The following is a 23,601-nucleotide window of genomic DNA, read 5'->3' on the forward strand; positions in this document are numbered from 1 at the left end:
AAACGCATTAGGGCTTATTTTCAGGGAATCCCCCCCCCATGTACAACAATCTACGTTTATTCAAATACAGTTATGTCATCATCTTCTGGTTGGTCCACAATGGTGGAGGGTGGAGCTTCATTTAACGGGGGCTTATTTTTGGGGTAGGGCTTATATTACAACCATCCTGGAAAATTGTACTAGGATTTATTTTCAGGTTAGGTCTTATTTTTGGGGAAACAAGGTAAATAAAGTTGTTCTGGGATAGGACGCTAGAAGGACAGCACATTCCGGCTTCTGCCCTGGGATTAAAGAGCAGCTGGACACTTGCACATCCCCCTTTGAGAAAAATATAATTATGAGGAGGGAACAAGCATGGCCCCATAGATAAGTTATTAAAGTAGCAAAGAGGTTTTTTCCCCTCTGCAATAACATTCACTCACCTCACCAGAGTTCCTTAGTTGGCTGAGAGATGCTGGGGACTGCAAGGTTCAAGGGCTCAGAGCAGGAGAAATGGATGACCTTGCAGTTACTGTTGGATTGCAATGCCTCCCATCCCTTACCATTGCCTACCTTTGCTAAGTTGTTTTGAACTGTAGAGATGTAGCAGTTCTTCTAATGCTACGGCCAGAACCCTGTTGGTTTTCAATGCATGCAGAAAGGCAACTGGGCAAACAGTTTGCATATGTTTGGCTGGCTGTCCACTGTGTGATCAGTTGCGCAACCAGTGAGAACCACATGTGCCCTCGCTCTTCCGTGATTGCCTAATCTAACAGAATTCTGGCTTAGATGTTTAAATACATTTTAACATTCTAACACTGTTCTTCGCGTTTAGCTGCATCGGGTTTTATTATTATTATTTTATAAGTCCCCTTGGATTCCTCTTTAAAGACTGTCGGGAGTTACAAAGCAATTATATCTGTGGGGCACAGGTTCCCCAGCCCTGACATTTTCCACATGATGCTGATGCTGGTGAGGTATAAATAATCCCTTTTCTTCAAATATTCATATAGTCCAGACAAATGTAATTGCCTGGATGGCTCGGTGGTTTAAGTACATAAATGTGTCAGGCAAGGAATCATTGTTTTCTACCCTGTTAGAGTTGTTATATATGTGTTAAATTCTCTCAAGTTACTTATGACTTATGATGTCCCTAAGAGGACTTATAAGGTATGCGAGACATTAAAGTGTGGTTTTCCCACTGCCACCTCCACCCTTAGGAGTTTCCATGGCTGAAAAGGGATTTGAACATGCTCGTAAGTTTTACCCTGTCACTCTACTCACTGTACACTGGCTCGGTTATAAGTTTATAGCTCTGGGTAAACCTGTAACTAGATATTAATAGAGATCATCAGAGGTGGCTGGATTTTCTGCCTTGTACCCTAGTTTAGCTCACTAGTCAAAGGCTGTTTGACATAAATGGTACAGCACTCTGGCTTGGTCTTTCCCTCTTCCTAGTTTAAGACTGTGTTTCCAAGTCCTCTGGATAATAAAGGCAACTCTTGTTCCATATCCTTTGGCCATTCTCCAACTCACATGAAGCAGCAAAGCAAAAACCTGATGTTTACTTATGCTATTGATTATTTTAATATTTTTATTTTATAGCTTGGGCTCTTGAAAGGAAGTTTTGTTTGTTTTACAGGCCATATTGGGGCTCTTAAGTGTATTTTTTTTCCTTCTGTAAGAAAATGGCATTAAACTGCTTTTTTTTTAATGCTGTCCATGCTGAAGACAGCAATTTATCAATTGCTGGACTACAAGTAAAATCAAACAGACAGGCTGCAGAGGAATGCCCAAATTTTCCATAGGAAGACAAAAGCCTAATAAGAATTACATAAGACTGCTTACATAAGTAGTGATTTAGGATGCAACCCAGCCACTCCAATCAATGGCTGCTTAACCATTAACTTCAACTGGGATGCAAACTGTGACCTCAGGCTTATACCCTTCCTTGACATTTAGATACAAAATGCTACATTAGTATCTCTAGAAACTTCAGGAAGTGCTCTGCTAGTAAGCGCATAAGTAGTAAGTGAGCAAGCAACCGAGTGAGTGAGTGAGCAGGTAAGTAAAACTGTATGCAAGTTTGGGAACTGATTATATAAAGCTCAGTGAAATTTGTATATTGAAGCACCAAATTCATAAAATACTATGTATAAATTACTTCTTCTTGTTACATGCCATCAAGTCAGATCTGACATACAGGGACCCTAATGGGCCTTTCTTGGAAGGAAAGCGATGACAAACCTCGACAGCATCTTAAAAAGCAGAGATATCACCTTGCCAACAAAAGTCCGAATAGTCAAAGCTATGGTTTTTCCTGTCATGATGTATGGAAGTGAGAGCTGGACCATAAAGAAGGCTGATCACCGAAGAATTGATGCTTTTGAATTGTGGTGCTGGAGGAGGCTCTTGAGAATCCCCTGGACTGCAAGGAGAACAAACCTATCAATTCTAAAGGAAATCAACCCTGAGTGCTCACTGGAAGGACAGATCCTGAAGCTGAGGCTCCAGTACTTTGGCCATCTCATGAGAAGAGAAGACTCCTTGGATGTTAGGAAAGTGTGACGGCAAGAGGAGAAGGGGACGACAGAGGATGAGATGGCTGGACAGTGTCTGCGAAGCAACCAACACGAAATTGACACAACTACAGGAAGCAGTGGAAGACAGGAGGGCCTGGCGTGCTCTGGTCCATGGGGTCACGAAGAGTCGGACATGACTAAATGAACGAACGAATGGGGGTTTCAAGGTAAGTGAGATATTTAAGGAGTGGTTTTATCCCTTCCACACACCCCAGTGAGCTTCTGTCGCTCAGCAGGGATTTGACCTCATGATTCCCCAATCCTAGTCTGTCATTGTATTCACTGCACCATCTCTATAACTTGCTATACCCTATCATTTCTAACATACATCTTGGATATTTTTGTTTAAACACAAGAGGGCAATAATGAGACAAAGGTCTCTTGGAGAAAAGCTCTTTTAACTTTTTAAAAACCATGCTACATAAAAGAAAAAAAACATTTATAGAAAGGAGTATGAAGCTCCAGCCACCCAATCCACCTGATCTTGGCTATTTGAATGGGTTAATAAACCACCTTCCTAAACATTTCTCTCCCAAACCCCCATGTCAATGAAAGAGGTCACACTGTACCCCCACTCTGGAGATTCCTGTGTGTTTAAACCACTGTGCATAAATACCTGGTTTTTATGGTTTCTAATTCCTTTTCAGCACAGAAGAGGAAGGTAGGTGATGAATCAGATCATGATCTCCTGATGGAGGGAAGAGGCAATATCTATAATCACTCCCACCCCACCTAAACACTACATGCATACTTACTAGTATTCTATGTGAGGCATCCCCAATTCTGCAGCCCTTGTGTATATGCTAGCGAGTGTTTGGCAGACCAGTTAACACAATGAAGACTGTTTCGATGCATACACTATCCTTGTTACATCAGGCTACAAGAAAATATGATTGCTACCCTCATTTATTCAAACCTCTTAACTTCAGATAACTAGCAAGCCATACAAATCAATGGGGTTGTATGAGAATTTTCATGAGCTGGTCCGACTAGTTATTACTGGTTGCTCAGTTTGAAGTGCTTTTATTTTGATATGCTCTATGGTATATTTTTACTGTTTAAAATTGCTGCAGCCACTTAGCCTACAGCAGTGGTTCCTAACCTTGGATCACCCCGGTGTTCTTGGACTGCAATTCCCAGAAGCCTTCACCACTAGCTGTGCTAGCTGGGGTCTCTGGGAGCTGCAGTCCAAGAACCCTTGGGTCACCCAAGGTTAAGAACCACTGGCATAGAGGATAAAAATATAAGCCAACAGGCAATTCTGTTGATGTTTGTTAACTGTTTTTTTTTAAAGCTCTCTCTAAAATATGAATCACGTGGTAATTTTTGCCTGCAGATATTGATAAAAGCCAGAGGTTCCCTAGCAAACTCTGATTTAGGAATACTATTCATCTCATAGCCAGTTGATATGCTGATTATGTGTTGATGGTACATAATCAGAGTATCAACTGATTCTTGTGTGAACAACATTCCTACGACAAAGAATTTACTAGGAAACATCTGGCTCTATGAATATCCGCAGGCAAAAGTGCATCCACAGTCCTATGGTGTTTTAAATAGCTAGTCAACAGGACAAGTCACGTTTTAAGTTGCAGTTTTAGGCTTTGTGATGCTGGCAATGTTTCACAGTATCAGGGGTGCCGTTTCATAGCAACAAGGATGCTGAGATGCCTTTGCTGCTGAAACCACATCAGCTAGAAAATGGGGAGACCTTTGTTTTTGTTCTCTAACTACAATGGACAGCAAAGTAAGAAGCAAGTGAGGGGCAACTTCCCATCTATCTCCCTGTGAAAAGCTGACGGCTATAAGCTTCCACATGCTCCTTAGTCTTCATCTGACCTTCTGTTTCTGTACAGCAACAGAATTCACTTTTGTGCTTTCATGGAAACCCCCTTAGTCATGCAATATATTTTATTCATCCATCATTTCCCCCAGTTGGTTGGGATGATGTCAGAAAATAGGGGAGCAAAGAATAGGAAGAGGGAGCAAAAAAGCTACCAGAAAATGTTGGATGGACTTGAAGGAAGATGTAAGTTTACATTACAAAGTAAAATGTTGTAGTCCATTCATTTTTCTTTTAAAATGAAAATCAAAGTGTAACAAATTCTGCAGAACAAAACTGAAGCACAACCCATAGAGGCCTAAACCCAGACATAGCCAGAAGCTCCAGAAAACAGCTGGAGCACATTAGAGAAAAGAGCCAAACTATATTTCATAAACATGTAATTTCCCAAAAATGTGGTATCATTCATTAACACTTTCCCTTACCAAAACAACCAGTGGATATTGTTTAGGGGAGTGAATACACCATTGCTGAACAATGCTTCAAAAGGTGCTGATGGACCTTCTCACGAGTTTATCTTTACCAGGTTAGAGCTCAGAAATAGCTGCCTTTCAAAATGAAACTGTAGACTTTGGACTGCCTAGCCAAACGTGCTCAGGCATAAAGCCACTCACTATCTTTTAGAGTAATCTCCTCAAAGCACAGTTACTACTGTTCCAGGAGGGAGCCATCTAAAGTACTTTGACAAAGAACAGCAGCTCTGAGATAGGCCATTGTGGTGGATCACAGCCTTTGCATGGAGGAAGAGGAGGAGAGTAAAATATTCTCTAAGTAGGGGATCTCCAGGCAGGGCACAGCAGGCATTCCATTGGAAATCTTGCTAGAGAACTACTATTAGTCATCATCCCATACAATATTGAGCTACTACCTCAGTGGACAAGACCTTCATATGTTCCTACAGAGATGATTAATAAACTCTAATCAAGATGCTCATTGTTTTTTAGCTTCTTTAGCACCTTTCAGATGCAGTGCAAAAATATGGCTTAGCATTATGTGAACAAAACTTTGGGTCTGTACACAGCCTTCTACTCTCATCTCCTCCAGCATGGCCATGAGATTAGAAGTTTTAGTTCCTTTTAAAAATTCAGTCACAGATTACAGTAACACCCAAACCCTAAACTGTGGTTTACTACAGTTTATGGAAACAAGCTAGCTTCATAAGCTACAGTATGAAGAGGACTAACAGAGGTAAATTGTAATCACAACTAACCAGTTTGTTCAAGTTTGGACATAACAATAAATCATGGTTTGATAAAACAGAAGTGAAAGCTTTTAGTCTCCTCATGGCTATAGGAGTAGAGAGAGGAAGTGACCATCTCACTTGCTCTAGACTAGCTCAAATTACAATAAATTATAGTTTAGTACAGTATATGAACACATTCTGTATGTCTTATAATACTTCCCCATTTCCCCATGTTTCTATTGTTTGTGACGCTTACATATATACACAGACACAAGGAACTGACTTCTAGTTAATCACACTATTGGTCCTTTCAGCAAAGTGCAGCTTGCACTGATTGCTTCTGGCTTTCTTCCTCCTCAGGGTAGCTTTCCCATTTGTGACCCCTAAGAAAACTGTGGTTAAAAATGCCAGCAATTTAAATCAGTGGCACTATTTAGGGACCAGAGGGGAGGGGAATCCTTCCTTTTCTTTTGGGTTAGGTAACATATGTGATTATTCCTCAGAAGTACCCATATTTTCAGTCCAATCAGTGGTTTACTCACTGACTGGTATGAAAAACAAATATATGGGCACAAGTCATGCCTGCCAAAGACAAATCCATTTGGATGACTATTAGACCCGTACTGGTGGCCAGTGTTTTTATAGTTAAGAGTCATTAAAAGTAACCAAGCAAATGGTCCTAAAATGTGCTATGTTGGCAGGAGGGGGGCTGAATCCAGAATACCAAAGTGCCAACTTATAACTCTCATCAGCCCTAGCCACCACAGCCAATGATGAGGTTTGATGGCAATTCACAGTCAAACAACATCTGGATGGACACATCTTTCTCACTTTAAAGGTTGAAGAGACATTATGGCCTATTTACTAAAATCTTTTTGCTTCTCAACGAAATTTGATATGGTGTTTCTCAGTGACAACATTGTAACCAGTGAGTTATAACACCACTTCTATGGTTTTGGGTACATAATTTGCTGTTTGAACAACACACTTCCCTCTTGTGTAATCTGCTACTAAACTGACAATGTTCCATTGTTGTGCATGTGATCCATCCTTCCCTTCAGCGTTGTCTATTTGCTCAGACTTTAGTAGAAGAAGCTGTTAGCCTTCTTCAATCCAATGTGCTCCAGATGTTTCAGACAATAACTCCTGCAATGCCTGACCACTAGGGCTTCGGGGGTAATAGTTCAAAACATCTGGAAAGCACAAAGACAAGAGCGTTTATTTTATACTATCAAGAAAGGGATTATCACAATGATGCTCAGTAAAAATTAACTACCACATTGATTAAAAACCACGATGTACCATCCACTGGGAACCTGTGCACAAAGCTTATGAAATTAGTGGCTCATTTCAATACAGTTTGAACAAGAGGTGTTCCCAGTGGATGGTGCCTGCTGCATGTAATTACAATAGGAGCAGAAGTCAAAGTAATGTTAAAATGAATTCTATAAATTTGAAACTGATGAATTACTAGAGGAAGGAAAATGCAGCAACACGCTCATTCTGAGAAAATGCATTCAATAACTGTCATCAAAGTCAGTACATTCCCCCCCCCCGTGTTTAATGAGCCACAGTTCAATTCTGTATTCCCTTTCCACCCAAATTACTGTGAACATTTTAAAGCACCAGTCTGTAACCCTTCCAGTCCTAGGACATCTCTCTCTCTCTCTCTCTCTCTCTCTCTCTCTCTCTCTCTCTCTCTCTCTCTCTCTCTCTCTGGAGCCCAAATCTATAGGTTTTTATGGAGGTGCAAATGGTAAATCCATAGGCTTCAGAGAAAGAAGCAAACACAGAAAGCACTGTTAGCCTCCAAAACTACATAGATGTCATGAATAAAATCTTAACCATGCTATGAATATGTAGAAGGCATTTTTACATTCTTGAGCAACTTCCTAAAGTTTCCTTTAAAAAAAACACAAAAAACTCTCCTGCCTTTTCCCCAAAAGCCATACCTGGGTAGGTGTCGTATGTATGACAGGAGAACCTACATCAGCCTAAATGATAGCCTCTCCCATCAAGATCATCATAGAAATAAATAATTCAATGGACAAAGCTCCAAAATACCTTTTCAGTTATTCATCAGACGTGGTTCACAGGCACGTAGTCCTATCATATTTTTTTTTCTTCAGGAAGACTCATGATTTAGCCAACCCTTTCTAAACAACAACTCTCCTCAAAGACACACACTCACAAACAAATATAAGGCTAGCAATACTGCAAGGAGAGCTTCTTGCAGAAAAGAAAAGAAAAACACCGATGGAGGCTCTCTTGTGACATCCTAGTTGTGTTAATCCTACATCCACTGCCAGGGATGGCTCATAAATTGAAGAGGGTTGGGGACATCTCCCTACACCCAGTTGCAAGCCACCTATACCTGCTGTACAAAAAAGAAAACAAAGAATAAGTCTAGTGAGTGCAGGAAGAGATGTTTTGTTCATCAATAAATAAAATGTAATTGTTTTTCAAAACCAGCAAAACTGTTGAAAAATAAGGGGAGGAGACTCACTGGTTGTATTTACACAAAGTATCTGTTAAATCACAGATGCTGCAATGATGAAGCCAAGGCCACAGAACGGACCTTGGTCATTTATTTGAGCAAACAACTCTTTATTTCGTTAAAACGTAATCTAGTTGGTCATCATTAAAGATGTGGTTCTGACTGTGTGAGTCCTGGGCAAGCTCTAATGTTAAGAGATCGTTAAATGTTCGCTTGTTAAATCAAATATAGCGGAGCTCTGAAATGTACAGGAGCAATACCATATAAGCAGGAAGTACAGCTAAGTGAGGAATACCCTGAAGATAGGCTGACAAGCAGCGAAGTGAAATGAGAATGCTCAGAAACATCCAAAGAGAAGAAACAGCCATGAATTCTTATACAAATAGCTTCGTAGTGATTGGCCTGTACCAGTGACTCTTATGCAAATGACTTCCAAGTAATTCACCAAATGTTTTTCCTAGTGATTGGTCAGAGCTACTGAGTGTGGTGTAGTCAGTGGACAGAGTGATGAAGTAGGACTCAAGACCTGAGTTCAAATCCCAGCTCAGCTATGGAAACTCACTGGAGGAGTGGAACTGGTACAATCACTTCTAAAATATCTCACTTACCTTGAAAGCCCTATTAGTTATGACTTGATGGCACATAACAAACCAGATTTTTAGAGATGTCATATCTTTACTCCCTTATTCCACATGATCACAGCTTAAGTTTATATTTTGTATTTTGGAACCCCCAGTTTCAGAATACCAGGAACTTGATGTGCCCCAGTAATTAATTTCTAGGCTGAGAAGTGTAACGGCTCTAGGCTAGAAAACAGACTCTCATATGGAAAGTGCAGCTAATAACTTGTGTGTGATGGAAAGCATTCTGTACATGTTCTGTCCTAATCTTGATCCCAATGGGCTACCAAGCACTGAAACCAAACTTGAGGTAACAGATGTAATTCTACAAACTGAACTAGGGTGGGGTGGTGGCAATCAAGTCAATGGGACTTAATAATGAGCAAACATGCGGAGGATCAGTCTGCATGGATCAACTTCTTCCTGGGAAAAGGCATGTCTTCAAAGGGACAGTGTGGCTGAGTGAAACAGTACAGGGTTGTGGAAGGAGAAACATCGATTCTGCATGAATAGTAGCTAGTACTCTTTGAGACTGGCAGGGCTGGTGAAAGGGAAGTCAAATGAAACACAAGCAGTGCCAAATTAATTGTGGTTTTGTTCCCCTTCTCCTCCTTTGCCACAACACTGCAGAACAACTCTTTGACACTGAACCTTTAACTTGGATGTGGCCCTCTGAATATGGATAACAATTCCCAGCATTCCTTAGCTTTGGTTATGCTGGCTAGAGCTGATAGAAGGGGAAATCCAACCACTCCCGGAAGGCTGTGGTTTCATCACCCCAATCTAACAGATGAATAGTCTCTCATGTTGTCTCCCTACACTCTCACACTTGAAGGGCACACCATGTGTGGCTCTTCCCCCCAAGCTTTCAAACTAACAGGGAGGCAGGAAGGGAGCACAGTGACCCAGCTTCTTCTAGTGGATGCACTTCCAGCAGTCCAGATCTCTGCTCAAGCATGAAACCACTGGGTGGTTGAGGACCGACTCCTAGACTTTCTGAGACTTGAGGCAAAGGGTGAGACGCTCCCCTTCTCACTGCAGACCCCAAAGCTGACCAGAGTGGCAGCTGGATTCTATTTCAGCACCAGCAATGGGACAGCACCCTCCACCATACTTCAGAGTGGCACATTAGCTTAGTGAATGGACGACAGAAGACCCAGAGTACACATGAAAGGACGCTAACCCTTACATTTGGAGATGAAGCCCTCCCTCCCCTTTACTCAGATCCCTAGTTGTCCCTGGGACGCACAACAATCCAAAAAGTCATTGCCACTCCTCAGCTCTGCCACCTGAGGCTTTGTCTCATCATCTCCCAACGGAGCACATGGGATGCCTAAGCCTTGCCTTGGTCAAGTCAATCTCAGCTGGCCCTGCCTCAGAAAGAGCACTGTTGCAGTACAAATGCCCAAGCATGTACATCAAGGATGTGACGTCTTAAACTTTCAATATCCTTATACCTTCAGCAACTGTATGGATGAGGGAATCCTGGCCATGGTGTCTTCGGAAAAGCCACCTCCCTCTCTCCAAGTCTATTTGTTTTCACAGACTCCTAAGAGGACAGGAATCCTAACCTGCCAATTGCCATCGTCAAACTCAAGTTCATGCCCAGCCCTCCAAAACATCTAATGCCACAAGTGAGAATGCCACTGCCCCCTTTTTCGGACCCAATTTCATTTTGCAGCTAGCTGCTCTAATGGGAAGGATGCTAGCTACTGGAACAATGAGAGGGGAGAACACTGCACCTTCCCTCCGCTTCTAAAGAGCAGGTTTGAGGATCTTGAGGTGTTTATAACTGGACAGCTGGCCCCTTCCGAAGGCCCAAAACATTTGGGTGCCAAGGGCTCCCCAGTTGTCCAAACCTCGTATCATTCCTTTGTGGTGAAACACAACCACACACTGCTCTGAACAAATATTTGGCTCTGCCCTTTCAGTGTATCCGGACCTCCCCACCCCATCCCTTTCGGCTGGAGGGGAGGATGATCCCGACCATTTCTTTCCCTAGTCTCGCTGAAAAGAGAAATGACAACCCCTGTTAGATTGGCTGGGCAAGAAGAGTGGGGAGGGGGGGGAATGGGGAGCTCCATTTGCAGCGCAGCCAGCGAGCGGGCCCGAGAAAGCGGCGCGCCGGCCTCCGCCAGCCAATCAACTCCTCCAGCCGGGCAGGTTTGGCCGATCCTCGCAGCAACGGAGCCCCTGGTGGGACTCGCCGTCTGCCAGGCAACGGAGCCGGGAGGCGCGCCTCGCCCGAGCGCCGCTCAGCCGGACAAGCGCCCAGAGGCGGCCGCTTTCCCAGAGCAGCTGGGCCGGGCCCTCCGGCCCTCGTCCTGGCTCCTCCTGTTGGGATACTCACCCCGGGCAGCCTCGGAGGCTCCTCCGTCTTCCTCTTCCTCCTCCTTCCTACGCTCCTCCCTCTGGATGTTTCATGTAAACAACATCCAGGCTATATTTACAATCACTTGACTGGAGGGAAGCAGTGCCAGGAGTCTTAAGGAAAATAATAGTGCGCAACATTTTAAAAGCCATCAGAGCACACACGCCCTTCGGGGCAGAAGCCTCCCCGCTTCCCGAGGCCCCCTTTCCCCCCCATCCCACGTCCGCGCCCCCTCCTCACCGAACAGAAGCAGGTCCTTCCTTTCCCAATCCGAATTATAAACACCCGTCTGAGAAAACGCAGCAGCGGAGGGACGGGAGGGGGGGCTCCCCTCTCCCGGCCACCTTCTCCGCTTGCTTCCCCGCCGCCGCCGGCCCGTTCGGCCATCACTCGAAGCAAAACAGCCCCGTCCCGATCCCGTAAGTGCGCCGGCGGTCGGAACGCCTCGTGGTTAGAGCGCACCAGCCAGCTGTCAGGACTGAGCGCTTGTAAACAAAACCCAGCTTGCCCAGCTGCGCGCCGCCGCTCGGGGTGATCGCTTTTACTAAAAAAAAAAGGGGGGGCGGCGGCGATTAAAAATGGGGAGGGGAGGCAGGAAGAAAACCTGATCTGCCCCAAGCGCCATCCACCGCCCCTGTCTCTGCCCCCCTCCCGCAGGATCTTCTCTCTCTCTCTCTCTCCCTAGAGACCCCCATTAAAAAAACACCCCCACACATACACACACGCACACTCACACATACACATTCACCAACCTCTCGGTGGGCTTCCCGGAGCTGCCTAAAGCTGAATGGAGATCTGAGTTGGGATGCCAGATCGCGATGCCCTGCAATAAACACACACCCGCTCGTCCCCTCCCCTCCCCTCCCCTCGCGTCCCCTCCCCTCCCCTCCCCTCCATGCGCGCCCGCCAGCCACTGCCTTCTGCCCACCCACCTTTCCAGTCGCCTTTGCTACCCCCTCTCTCTTTTTTTCTTTGTTCTTAGCGATCTTTGCATGAAGATTATCTAATGACGCAGCATAGACTCGCCACAACGTGACTGTCGCCATTTTTCTGTTTTTATTATATCTCTCACACACTGCCATGTGATAGAATTTAAAAAAAAAAAAAAACACCACACATCAGCAACCAATACAGACAGGGGGAGAGAGAGAGAGAGAGAGACGCGCACACATGCACAAACTTCCGGGTCGCATGACCAGAAAATTAAAAATTGGAGTGGGGGGAGGCAATACAAAACTTCGGATAAACGTACACAAAACATGTTTGGGTCCCTCTGCCAGCCAAGCAAGGGAGGCTCCGCTGACAAGATGGAAATGGGAGGCAAGGAGCGCCGCTTCTCACCCCGTGCAACTTATCCGTGGCTTCCGCTATCCCACGCAGGCGTCCCACATTTATGATCATCATCATCATGGTGAAGTCTGTGACAGTTCTCCTTCACCCAAATGCCGTTCGTTTCCCACCTAGCGGCTTTCCCGCAACTCAGCACCCCGGCTGAACCGTCCAGACATTTGATTTTTACCTTTCAAATGCACGAAGAATACCCAACACCGTCGCTTGGGGTTGGTTGAGTTTGGGAAAAGCAAGGTGCAGAAGCACAAGAACTCCACTGGCGGCTTTCCCAAATGCATTCCTGGGTTGGCAGATGGTCTTTGTGAAACTCAGTCCTGTGGCGTCCAGTAACCGGACAGTGGGCACATACATTGGCTTCTCATCATTTCATTCCTCATGACTGGTTCATGTTCAAAAAATGTACATTTTTGAACAAACGTCTTGGCTGAAGAAAATGACATAGAGATCAAAGGTGAGCAAGCTGCAACTCTTGGCCATTAAGCTGGGTTGTGGGGAGGGATTCCATTATTCCTTGGCCTCCAGTATCACTACGGGAAGCTACTCTGTGCCCTGAGAAATTCTACCAGCTCCATAGCAATCATTTTGGGATTGAGCTATTTGTAAGAGGATTGTCCTACCTACAAAGAAAGGGCTTTGTGCCCTTTCCAGGGCAGACTGTCCTACAGACTAGCTGTTGTTATTGTTGTCACCCCATGTCATCTCATGTCACTATGACACAGGATGGGGTGGGTGGTCTGACCGCTGACTTCGCATCCTATTTCAAGATTGTGCCTTAGTTATATTCTGTCTGGATTACTCTACGTGGGGCTGCCTACGGAAAGTGTCCAGAAATACTGGGGCTAGACACAGGGATCAATCACATGACAACACCCCCCCCCCCCCCATAGCAGCTCTACTGGCTGCTGATCCATTTCTGGTCACAATTCAAAGTCCTGGCTCTAACCTATACAGCCCTAAATGGCCTGGGTCCAAGCTATCTCAAAGTCCGTATCTCCCATTGTGAGCTGACTCAGGTGTGAAGATCATCAGGAGAAGCCTTTCTCTCAGTCCCGCCACTTTCACAGGTGCATCTGATGGGGACACAGGAGAGGTCCATCTCTATTCTTGCTCCCAGGCTCTGGAACTCCCTCCCACAGAAGACCAGACTGGCCCCATCTTTACTATTCTTCTGCAAGCAGGCGAAGACCTTTCTCTTCAGGCAAGCTTTCCCTTAGTGACTGGCTACCTGAACAGAGTTTTTAAATGGATGGTTGCACTTTACTGCTTTGAAGGTGTTTTGTGTTGCTTATGTTTTCGTTAGGTATTCATTTGATCTTTTTAAGTACTATCTGTATACTCACTGTTGTTAGTTTTAAATATTGTCATTTAATGATGTAAGTCACCCCGGGTCCTTTTCAAGGAGAAAGGGTAAAATGTTTTAAATAAAATAAAATATCACAAGTTTCTGCAACTCTACTTTGAATAGCTCTACATATGTTTTAAAAGTTAGAAGCCACAGTGATGGTGCAACTAAAGAAAATCAAGGGGGAAAATACATTTGGTTTCATTTGATACCTGCACAGTGTTCGGCAGCAATAGCCACAACATATCTGGAATAAATAAAAGAAATCATGCTGCTTACTGTGCTGACCCATCTGCTTAAGACTTCAGGTATATCTGTGAAGATTTTCAGCCATCCAGGTGTAGTTATCTGGAAGATGAGTCATGTCAACTGGACTTCTTTCTTATTAGTTTTAAATGTCTTGCTTCTCATCCAAGTAGCTTCTACAGTATTCAGGTAATTAAGTCAAAGAGTCATGCAATATGTGTGAAATTCAACACAAGCTCTAAGCTTCCTTTTCTTTTATGCAGTGTCCTTTTTCTCAGTTTTGCAATCATACACAGTACTATTCTTTCCCCATCAAGAAAAAAATTGAAGAGAAATGAAGAGCTGAGGGAAACTCTTGAGGGTAAAGCCAAGTTTGCAGTCTCTTTCCCTCCTTGTGTCAGAAGCACCACAGTACCATGAACAAATACACCAGATAATTGGTTGCCTGATAACAGCAACTTCCAAGATTAAATAGGCCAGCTAGCACCAAACCTTCCACAGTGCATGTTGTGGGGCACCAAATATACTGACATAAGTGTAAAGTTGCCTATTCTTGTTGGGACTTGCAAAGAACTGTGTTGATGCAAAAGCCTCATTTTCTTAGACTCACCTGGCCCTGCCAAACCCAATCCATAGTTTTCTGACTCCAGTCCATAGCGATTTCCAAGTAACTCACTTCTTTGTGCAACTGGGGAGTAGAATTTATTGGAGTTCCATCCATTCTGAGGGGTGGGGATTTCTTTCTTCTTTCCACATTATAGCCTCTGCTGTTCCTTTGAGATTAACAGGTGTTCTGAAAAAAAAAAGGTTTTCCTTGATTTTAAAATGGGAGGGGTGAGATGGTATTCAAAGCATGGATGTGCATTTGATGGAGATGCTTTGAGTCCATCACTATTAGCTCCTTTCTCTGTATGTCACAGAGTACAATGCCTGCTAGGTCACTTTATCAATAGGAGTTGGCTTTAGGCATCTATTAATGATTCTTCATTTACCTGTTTTGCATGGGCTGATCTATACCACACCGGGCTGGTGTACTTGCCTACAGAGTAGCATAGGAACAAACCTGTAGCTCTTGGTGTTTGTGGTTGTGTGTCCCATCTGGTTCTTGGTAGCTTATTATTCTTTATGGAGATCTTTCATTTTTTGGGCACTGTTTCTTATAGGTCAGAATACAATCCAGAGATAACACCTAAGTATCTGGGGGCCAAAGAATGATCTGGTTGGATACCCTTTCAGATGTAATTTGAAGTCTCAAAGATGCCTGCTTATTTCTCAGATGAAAGGCATAAATTTGAATCTTAGCAGGGTTGGGTTTAAGTTTGTTTCTATCACAATATGTACCAAGTTCTTCTAATGCATTCATCAGAAAGCATCATTAGATGAGTCTTTATAATTACTATTTGCACATAAATCTGCAAATAGGTATGATGGGCTTGCAAAAGAAACACTGTAGTTTCACACTAACTCCTTGTATCCACCCAATAGCGAATAGCAAAATCCAAAGAAGTTGGGTTTGGTTTTTAACAGCAAAGTTCTCATCCCTAATTTCTGGGGTTACAGTCTGGTTTGCCAACATCTCAGTCAGCCTCTATTGCTGCGTTTTCAAAACCAACCTGATCTACAGGAATTAGCAAACACAGCTTGCCAAACACAGAGATGAAACCTGCTAATTGAGGCTGACCAAACAGTCACCTAGACAAAAAAGGCAAAAAGTTGATAAATGTATTTGGGTACCAAATTCTTTCCAGGCAATGCCTTTAGTTAAATCCTATGCACACATAATTCAGAATAGGCCCCATTAAACCCTGGGAGATTTGATCTTGTTGCCAAATATGAAACCAAATTCCCTCTTAGTTCTTATCATTCATTGGCAGGTGCAACAACAACATGCAGATTATTATAATAAACATATGTCTGTTTGCACGAAGCAAGTACAAGCTCTTAAAATTATTGAAAATATTTATGATCTATTTATTTATACACATATAAGTGTACATTTATATATATATTCATTATTTATATGTTATATATTTATATATTCATTAAAGATTAATATTTATTATTGTAACCACCACTGTTTGATATCTATAGTGCTACTGCATCTAACAGTAATAAATTTCCCACTCTGTCTAAGAGTGAACACAGTTGTACAGGACCAGAGCTAAGACAGAGGTACCACAAAACACAGGAAGTTTCAATATACTTATTTCTGTAGAAATATCCAAACAAAGCAAAGCAACGCATGGCCATCAAATGCAGAATGATGGAAATGGAAGTAAAAATCATGGAGTTGTATTGTTGGAAAGGATCATCTAGCCCAAGGCACTATCAAAGGCAGGAATCCACACCTAAAGGCAAAGCTGAAGAGAAGCCAAGGGCGAGAGAAGCATGCTCCCTGCTTGGAGGGAAAGGCTAGCATTTGGAGTGCAACATCCAACCACGCTACATGCACCTCTTCAATCAAACTGTGATGGGAGTTTGCAGCTACTGAGATAAGAAATGCCTGTCTAACCCAGGATTAAACAAGGACAGAAAGTTCAAACTGAATAGGTTATAGGTATTTTCTGGCCTCAATGAGAATGCTAATATATTGAGGGTTAGGATTAGGTTATGGTTACAGATAGTATAAAGGTTTATTAGGATCAGGATTTTGCATCTACGTTCTGTATTTTCTGACCAGTTAGAATTCTAACACTCCCTTCTCCCTAAAGATGGGCCAACCAGCTGGCAATCAGTTTCCATCATCTGCTCTTCTCTGCATCACAATTAACTGAAAAACAGCATGATTTTTAAAAATTCTCAGTGAATTACATTGTGAGTGCATGAATTACTGATGAATAGAATGTGTGTAAAAACAAAAATACGTGTTGAGTAATAACTCATTAGGACTACTGAAATGTGATCAAAATAGTGTAAGCCTTTGTGCTCTCCAGAACTCTTAGTAAGACAAAAAGTTAAAAAATAAAGGGGCATATTTGCATGTATTTTTGCACGGGTGCTTAGATTTATCTTCCCCAACCCTGCTAGTTTGTTGATATTTCTATAATGGACAGTGGTGTCATGGGAAATTTGGACCTGACAGTGCCCATTACAGCAGTCCTCGCAGCAGCTTCCTCTATGAGGTCAAAAAAGCATGCAGCCACATCAGTCCATATCAATAAATTAGGGACAGGTCTTTTGTAAAGTCAATGGCGCTTAATTGCACTTTCAGGACCAAATATCACCTTAATATGCTTTGCGTTATAATGGCAACCACCTGCAACATTTGTCCCATTCCTTGGAAAAACAATGAGCGGGTTGAGGGAGCAGGTGGTCTCATATTCATTAATATTCAGAAAGTCTTGAGGCCTCAACTCTTTGAAACCCTGGCTCCAATACGTAAGTTATAATAGGCTGAGAATTTTGCATACAAAATTGTTGTGTGGGCAGTCAAGTGGTCATTGTGTGTGGACTGCTGATGTCTATTCATATACTGTACTTTTAAGAGGGTGCTGTATTCATAGCCTTGGTATGATTTCAGAAATAATGCAGCTGCATGAATAGGAGTGATATGCATATATTAGCTAAACTACACAGAAAGGGTCTTAATAAAACAGACATGATGCCTTAGGAAGCTGCTGACTGGCCTTTCTTATTTGCATCTTATAAAGTTCAGCTATGAGGTGTGTGCTTTTCTTTTGCAGGGGGTGTTGTTTTATTTTGGGGTTTAGATATATTGCATGCTCAGGTAAGGTAGAAGCCGGGAATAGGAAAATCATGAATTAAAATCTGCATTTCCCCTCAGAAGGCCAGCCCTAACATCTGGGAATGAGGATCTTCCTTAGTTGATCAGGGATGCTATTTGCCACAGAACACTTTATTTCAGCGAAACTAACAGTCTTTCTGGAAGAAGCTGCAGAAATATAAAATGTTTATTCATCTAAAGAAAATTCTTTTACGCCAAGGCTCCCTGGGCAACACTCAGTTTTTGGGAAAAGAAGAACTCCTCTAGAAATGGCTAGCACGGCTTCTAAACTACAAGCAGCTCCTGCAAATATAGAGTACGTTTTCAACAGGCAGGGTCCTCTTCCTATGCTTTGCAGAAGTCTGAATTAGTAGCCCATCTGACAGTTGGGGGAGCTGCCCGAGAAAAATGAAATTTTCTGAAGAAACCTGACTCAATGCACATAGTTTTGCTTCCTATTCATTCTCTTGGGGCGCCAGCAGAGGGACCTATTTCCTTTACAGTGTTTTGTTTCTAACTCTTAATTTTCGTTCTTTTATTTTTATTTTGAGAAAGACAGTTCTAAATTGCACCTCTATTTATTTATTTATTTATTTATTTATTTATTTATTTATTAAAGTGCCTTCTGATAAAACAGTCATAAACTACGTGGTTACGACTGTCCATAGACCTCTGGGCTTGTTGACTAAAGGGAAAATAAATCTCTCACGGTCTTTGCAAGAGTAGCCCCTCCCCACACTTTGCAACATTATGAAACGGTTCCTCCGCCTCAACCCCCTCCTCCATTCTTAAAAAAAATCACACAGTTACACCTACATTCCAAAGCTATTCCTCCAGTCCCGAAACGGGCGGCGGTGGGAGGAGGGGGGGGAAAGGGCAGGACACACCCTAGCCACGGTGGAATTCTGGGACACGTAGTCCCGTGGAGAGGCTCGACTTACAAAAAAAGGTACCCTGCACGCTACCGTCCCAGACTACAAATCCCAACATGCCAGGGTTCCTGGGAGGTGGGGATAGGGGCGGAGTCCGTTTCGTTAGCTGTTATCTGCATCTGGTATTTTCCTATAATGATGTGGTGCTGCTGCTGGTGCCCGCGAACGGGCTGGTAATTGAGAACAGCCGTTTGTATTTGCAAAGAGACTTCCTCGCTTCTCTTAAAGGCGCAGGCGGAGCCGCGGGAGAAGAAGCGAGCATATTATTATTTTTTGTGTGTGTGCAATTTTTTCCCTCCCGATTGGGCGAGGATAACATATAAGTAATGTGTAAAACAATCAGTGCAACAATTTAAAAAAAAAAACACGCCATCTTGCGGGCAAAGTGGTTCGTTGGATTTTCTCTCTCCACACTCTTTTGTAGCGCTCAAAGAAGTGGTGAGTTGACTTAAACCTCTCTTTCGCTTCCATCCCTTGTTATCGGAGAGGAGGGATGTTAATCGGGGCGCGTGCACGTGGGAACGGTTCGCCCGAGTAAGCGAACAGGGCGGCGTTGAGTTCGGGTTGCTTCCCATGCTGACCCTTCGGGAAGCAGCAGCAGAAGTCCGTCAAGTAAATGTCCCTTAACCCCCCCCCCCACCAGCGTAAGAAGTTTTGTAATCGATTTCCGCGGCGGCGGCGGCGGCGGGTGACACAATGCATTTGGGAAGAGGCATTCACGTGCAGAAGGAAGGCAAGAAGGCGCGTGGCACCGCGTGGGAGCAAACATTTGCTCCGGTCCGCCCCTTCCCTCCGCCTGGGCGGGTGGGAAGGAAGGCTCGGGCAGCGACCAGCCACCATTCCGTCCTCCTGGCTTCTCTCTGCCGCCCGCCCGGCGGGGAGCATTCCTGCCTGGCCTCCGGGGGAGGAAGAGGCTGGGAGGAACGGAGCGCAAAGCACGACCCGAAGCCAGGCGAGCGCCGGGCTGACCACATTTGACGGAGTGAAAAGGGAAGTGGGGCACGGCGGGAGAGGCTCGGGGGCCCCGCCGTCGCGGAATGGGACGGGGCGTCTGCTTGGCCCGCTTCCGTGGCAGGCGCCGCGGGCTGGAGGCGTCCGAGTGACTCTCTCTTTCTCATTCCTCCACTCCCCCCCCCCCTCTCCCCGGACAGGTCGCTCGCTCGGTCGCCATGGCTTCCAAGTTTCTGCGGGCGGTGGTCTTGGGGCCCCCCGGCTCGGGCAAAGGCACCGTGTGCGAGAGGATCGCCAAGAGTTTCGGCCTCCAGCACCTTTCCAGCGGGCAGTTCTTAAGGGAGAACATCAGGGCCAACTCCGGTAAGTGGGCGAGGAGCGGAGGGGGAGCCGCCCGCTGCTTTGCGAGCCTCCATCTGGTGTGTACGTGCCTGGTCGCATGCCGAGGGGAGGGGGTGGGAACGGCCTCGGTGGGCTTTGGATGGCGCCCTGGGTGGGTTCGGGCAAAACCATCGTCCGATCGCGGAAGGAAGGCGCAGGTGGGGCACGTTGCTCTCTGGGAGCCCGGAGCGATCGCCGTGCAGTAAGTATTTGGTGGCTGACCGCTTTAGACCGTCCGAGCCTTCACTTCGCTGTAGTAAGTCCATTTGACTCAGGTAGGGCTCCTCCACGGATTCTTAACTTGATCTGTTCGCCTTAACTGTACTAGCCCGGCTAGGCAAAGACAGTGATCGGATGCAGCCTACAACAGCCTCTTCCTACTATTGCCTGGAGTGATGAGACACTCGTGCGCTTAATCCAATTAGCAGCAGAATATTCTCCGCATGTTTGCTCAAAAGGAAGCCCCTCTGAGGCATATTTCTGGGTAGTTGGCTCCAAGATCGAAGCCCAAGGCGGCAGTGAGGGTGGGGAAAATAAGCCTCATTGAACCCAATATGTGAACAGGGCAGCACCAGGAATGCACCAGTGTAAATCAAATGCCTTGAAAAGTACAGCCTTACATCCCTGCCTAACTGAGCTTAGAAGGAAGAGAGGGGGCAAACCCCTCAGACTTGCAATTTCCATATATATATGCTTGTATAGGTATAAGGTAGCTTGTTAGCGACTGTCAGGTGTGAGCTACAGCTGCAATAAACCACTTGTTCAGAAGTCACTTAGTGGGTCTTGCTTCTAAGTAGAAATGTACAGTATAGGCGATCTTCCGAGCCCCTGGTTCTACACGTGGGTTCTTTCCCGCTCCCACAGCTTGTACTGAAAACAATCTGGAATTCATCAGCCCCATTATGTTAGTCATAAGGCGAACCAAGTACTGGACTGAATATGCTGAATTAAATTCATTCAGTTCATGGGGCGTTGTTATTTTAGGCACTGCTGTGCAAATTAAAGGGATGCTGCTACTTTTTCTTTTCTTTTTAAAAGCGGTGAGTGTGGTGTCTGCACAACAGCACTCTATAGGGGTGGTAAAGTATGGTTAAAAAAAAATAAAAGTTCTTTCTTCAGCGAGCTTTGTTGGGCTGCTTTCTGCTCTAAGCACTTTGGCTTCATGCCCCTTGTGTCCTTCTTTGTTTGCTGTCTTCTCATCCTGTGGTGTAACCATCACTTTTTGGGTTTACATTGGCTTAATTGATCATATTAATGCCTACTTATCCTGGACATTATCGGTTATTGCAGCATGATCATCTTCCTGTGTTAAAAGAAGGTGACTATAAATTGCATAGGTTGCCCAGTAGTATTCGGATGGATAGATAGCTATATACTCTCACTTTACATAGCTCCCTAAATGTCAAGTTTTCTCTCGTAAGCTGTAGTATAAAGATAATATTTCTGAAGTTACATATAAAAGAGGCAAGTCAAGTGTGTTGCAATGGATTATGAAATAGCAATAGTTTAGAAAATGACCCTGTGCAAGGCGTAGAATCAGATATTGGTTGACAGCTGATCCCAACTCTGAGCTGAAGCATGGGGGGCAGGGAGGGATTGCTTCCGAGACTTAGGGCAATAATGTCTTTGGGCTCCTTTAAAAGGAGTTGCAGGCATTTGCTTGCAATACTCTTGATTTCTAATTCTGATGCAGTTTTGTTCCCTGGTGATTGTACCATCAGGTAGTATGACATAGCCACCTCAGGCACAAATATGGTGGATGGTGTAAAATGGCAGCAAAATATTTATTGAGTTTCTTCTAAAATATAGCCTGGGATCTGGAGAACAGTTTATGAGATTTTCTTCCTCATGTACCAAAATAACTTTGTTGGCTTAGTCTGCTGTTCACCTTACTGTGACTAGTTGGTGACGGCACCATTTGGTGCTTCACCACATACAACAATTATGGCTTAACCGGGCTTGTGTTCTGCCCTTTCTAAATGTTATTTGCCATATTGGTAATGGATGCGGTATTATTTGTGGTTTTATTATATACATAACAATTAGAGAAGGGATCAAATCAAGCTGCCTGTACAACCTCTCTGTCTTTTATATATGTGAGAGTAAACTATAATTTAAACCCGTAAATAGATACTGTACTTAAATAGCTTTATTTTGTATTCAAATTACATTACCACTGTATTTGCTCCAGGGCTGAAGTTTAGTGCTTCAATAGAAAGCTGTTAGAGGCTGATACCATGTAGAATACAGAAAAGAATCATTACAACAAAAATTAATTGGTCATTTTGCTGTTGAGTTATTTATTGTATAAACTGTTATTTGCCTGCACTATGTGTAGTACTCCTGTACAAGTACTGTAAAATATGTACAAAACAGAAAGTGATAGAGATACAGCTGGGAAATTGTATGGTGCCTAAGTGGAAGTTTAGGGGTTCTGTGTCCTTAATTTGTAAACTTCCCAGAATAATGTTTCCAATAGAGGGGTGGTATATAGATCAAATGAAAAAAAACCCAGTTAAGACCACTTTTTAGTATGACGACCTTAAGTAGAAGATTTTAAAGTATCATGACTTCTGTTAATTGCCTTGACTGACTTGGATTAGTCTTGCTTTCTCTTTCATAAAATATGGTAAAGCCAGACTAGGTAGGGAGATCATCCTGTAGATTTTCTTAGAATTGTTGCAGGTTGGTGGCAGGAGAAATATTACTGTAAAGATATATGACCAGTTAATGTACAGTGGGACAAGATCAGACTTATGCATAAGGTTCCTATTAAAACCAGCAGGATGCCTACTTGCTTAAATTAGGCCAGATCATATTAAAGAAATATGCTATTGAATACAGTACCTTGATATGAAACACAGCCCTAGGAAGCAACTAACATGGATGTCAGTAGAGGTTTTTCTTTGAGTAAGTGGGTCTAATGTTGAATCCTCCCAAACAGTAATTTGAAAGACTTAATGAATTTAGATGCCCTTGTTATGTTCCCTATTAATGTGCTGCTATAGGACTTATTTAAATTAGAGTCTTATTGTATCTACGTGTGTGTGATATTTCATCTAGTAGTTTCAGTAGAGCTGAACGCATTGCATTAAATATTGAAAATAGTAGATCCACTTATGTATGACTTACTTAGCTAAAAGCTTAAAGGGAAAATAATTGAACTATTTTTCTTTATATTCAGTGTTTGCTGCAGAAAATAAACAGTAATGTGCTGTTTGAAACGTTGTCAAATTTTTCCATGTTATGAAAGTGAAAAAAGGCATAGCTTTCAAATAAAGTAATTTAGTTTAATGAATGGATCTGACAATGAATGAAATCTTTAAAATTATGTTTCCGGTTGTTCAGTAATATATCTTGTCTCTCATTTGTAAAGTAAATTGCCTAGTTATTTCAGGAAGCACATACATTTCTACCTTATAAATAAAATAAAACAAGATGTTGCAGCAAAATTGGGCATTACCTTGACACAGAACATATGACCCTAAAACTATTGATAAACTATTGATCACTCCTATCATCCCTCACCAGTGGCCAAGATAGCTGGGGTTAATAGGAAATGGAGCTCAACAACATCTGAATGGCCACAGATCTTCCTGG

The 23,601-nt window shown here is 43.5% G+C and overlaps 1 protein-coding gene and 2 long non-coding RNA genes across 8 annotated transcripts in view; 1 reads left to right on the plus strand and 2 right to left on the minus strand.

The window, feature by feature from the left end:
• The window catches only part of LOC140706658 (uncharacterized), a 27,202-nt gene extending 15,267 nt beyond the window's left edge, over nucleotides 1–11,935 (minus strand). For both annotated transcript variants that reach the window (XR_013544965.1, XR_012086437.2), the window contains exons 1-2: nucleotides 11,828–11,935; nucleotides 11,055–11,188 (exon numbers count right to left, since the gene is read on the minus strand). This is a non-coding gene — a long non-coding RNA (uncharacterized LOC140706658). The remainder of the gene's footprint in view (nucleotides 1–11,054; nucleotides 11,189–11,827) is intronic.
• Nucleotides 6,051–7,985, minus strand: LOC144589073 (uncharacterized). The gene is made up of 2 exons (XR_013544967.1): nucleotides 7,652–7,985; nucleotides 6,051–6,780 (listed from the first exon to the last, which is right to left on the minus strand). It is a non-coding gene; the product is annotated as an uncharacterized LOC144589073 (long non-coding RNA).
• Nucleotides 11,936–18,790: 6,855 nt separating the features above from the next.
• AK4 (adenylate kinase 4) overlaps nucleotides 18,791–23,601 on the plus strand; it is a 32,689-nt gene continuing 27,878 nt past the window's right edge. For 2 of the 5 annotated variants that reach the window (XR_013544963.1, XR_013544964.1), the window contains exons 1-2: nucleotides 19,137–19,281; nucleotides 19,821–19,983. Coding sequence is in view for 3 of the 5 variants with exons in the window: in XM_078392960.1 (XP_078249086.1) it covers nucleotides 19,243–19,281; nucleotides 19,821–19,983 (202 nt within the window). In the remaining 2 variants the exon portion in view is untranslated. Of the gene's footprint in view, nucleotides 19,108–19,135; nucleotides 19,282–19,820; nucleotides 19,984–23,601 lie in introns of those variants that run through there. The other 3 variants (XM_020806085.3, XM_078392960.1, XM_020806083.3) reach the window with 3 other exon arrangements.

Source organism: Pogona vitticeps, chromosome 4 (genome assembly GCF_051106095.1).
Source record: "Pogona vitticeps strain Pit_001003342236 chromosome 4, PviZW2.1, whole genome shotgun sequence".
Classification (NCBI taxonomy): domain Eukaryota; kingdom Metazoa; phylum Chordata; class Lepidosauria; order Squamata; family Agamidae; genus Pogona; species Pogona vitticeps.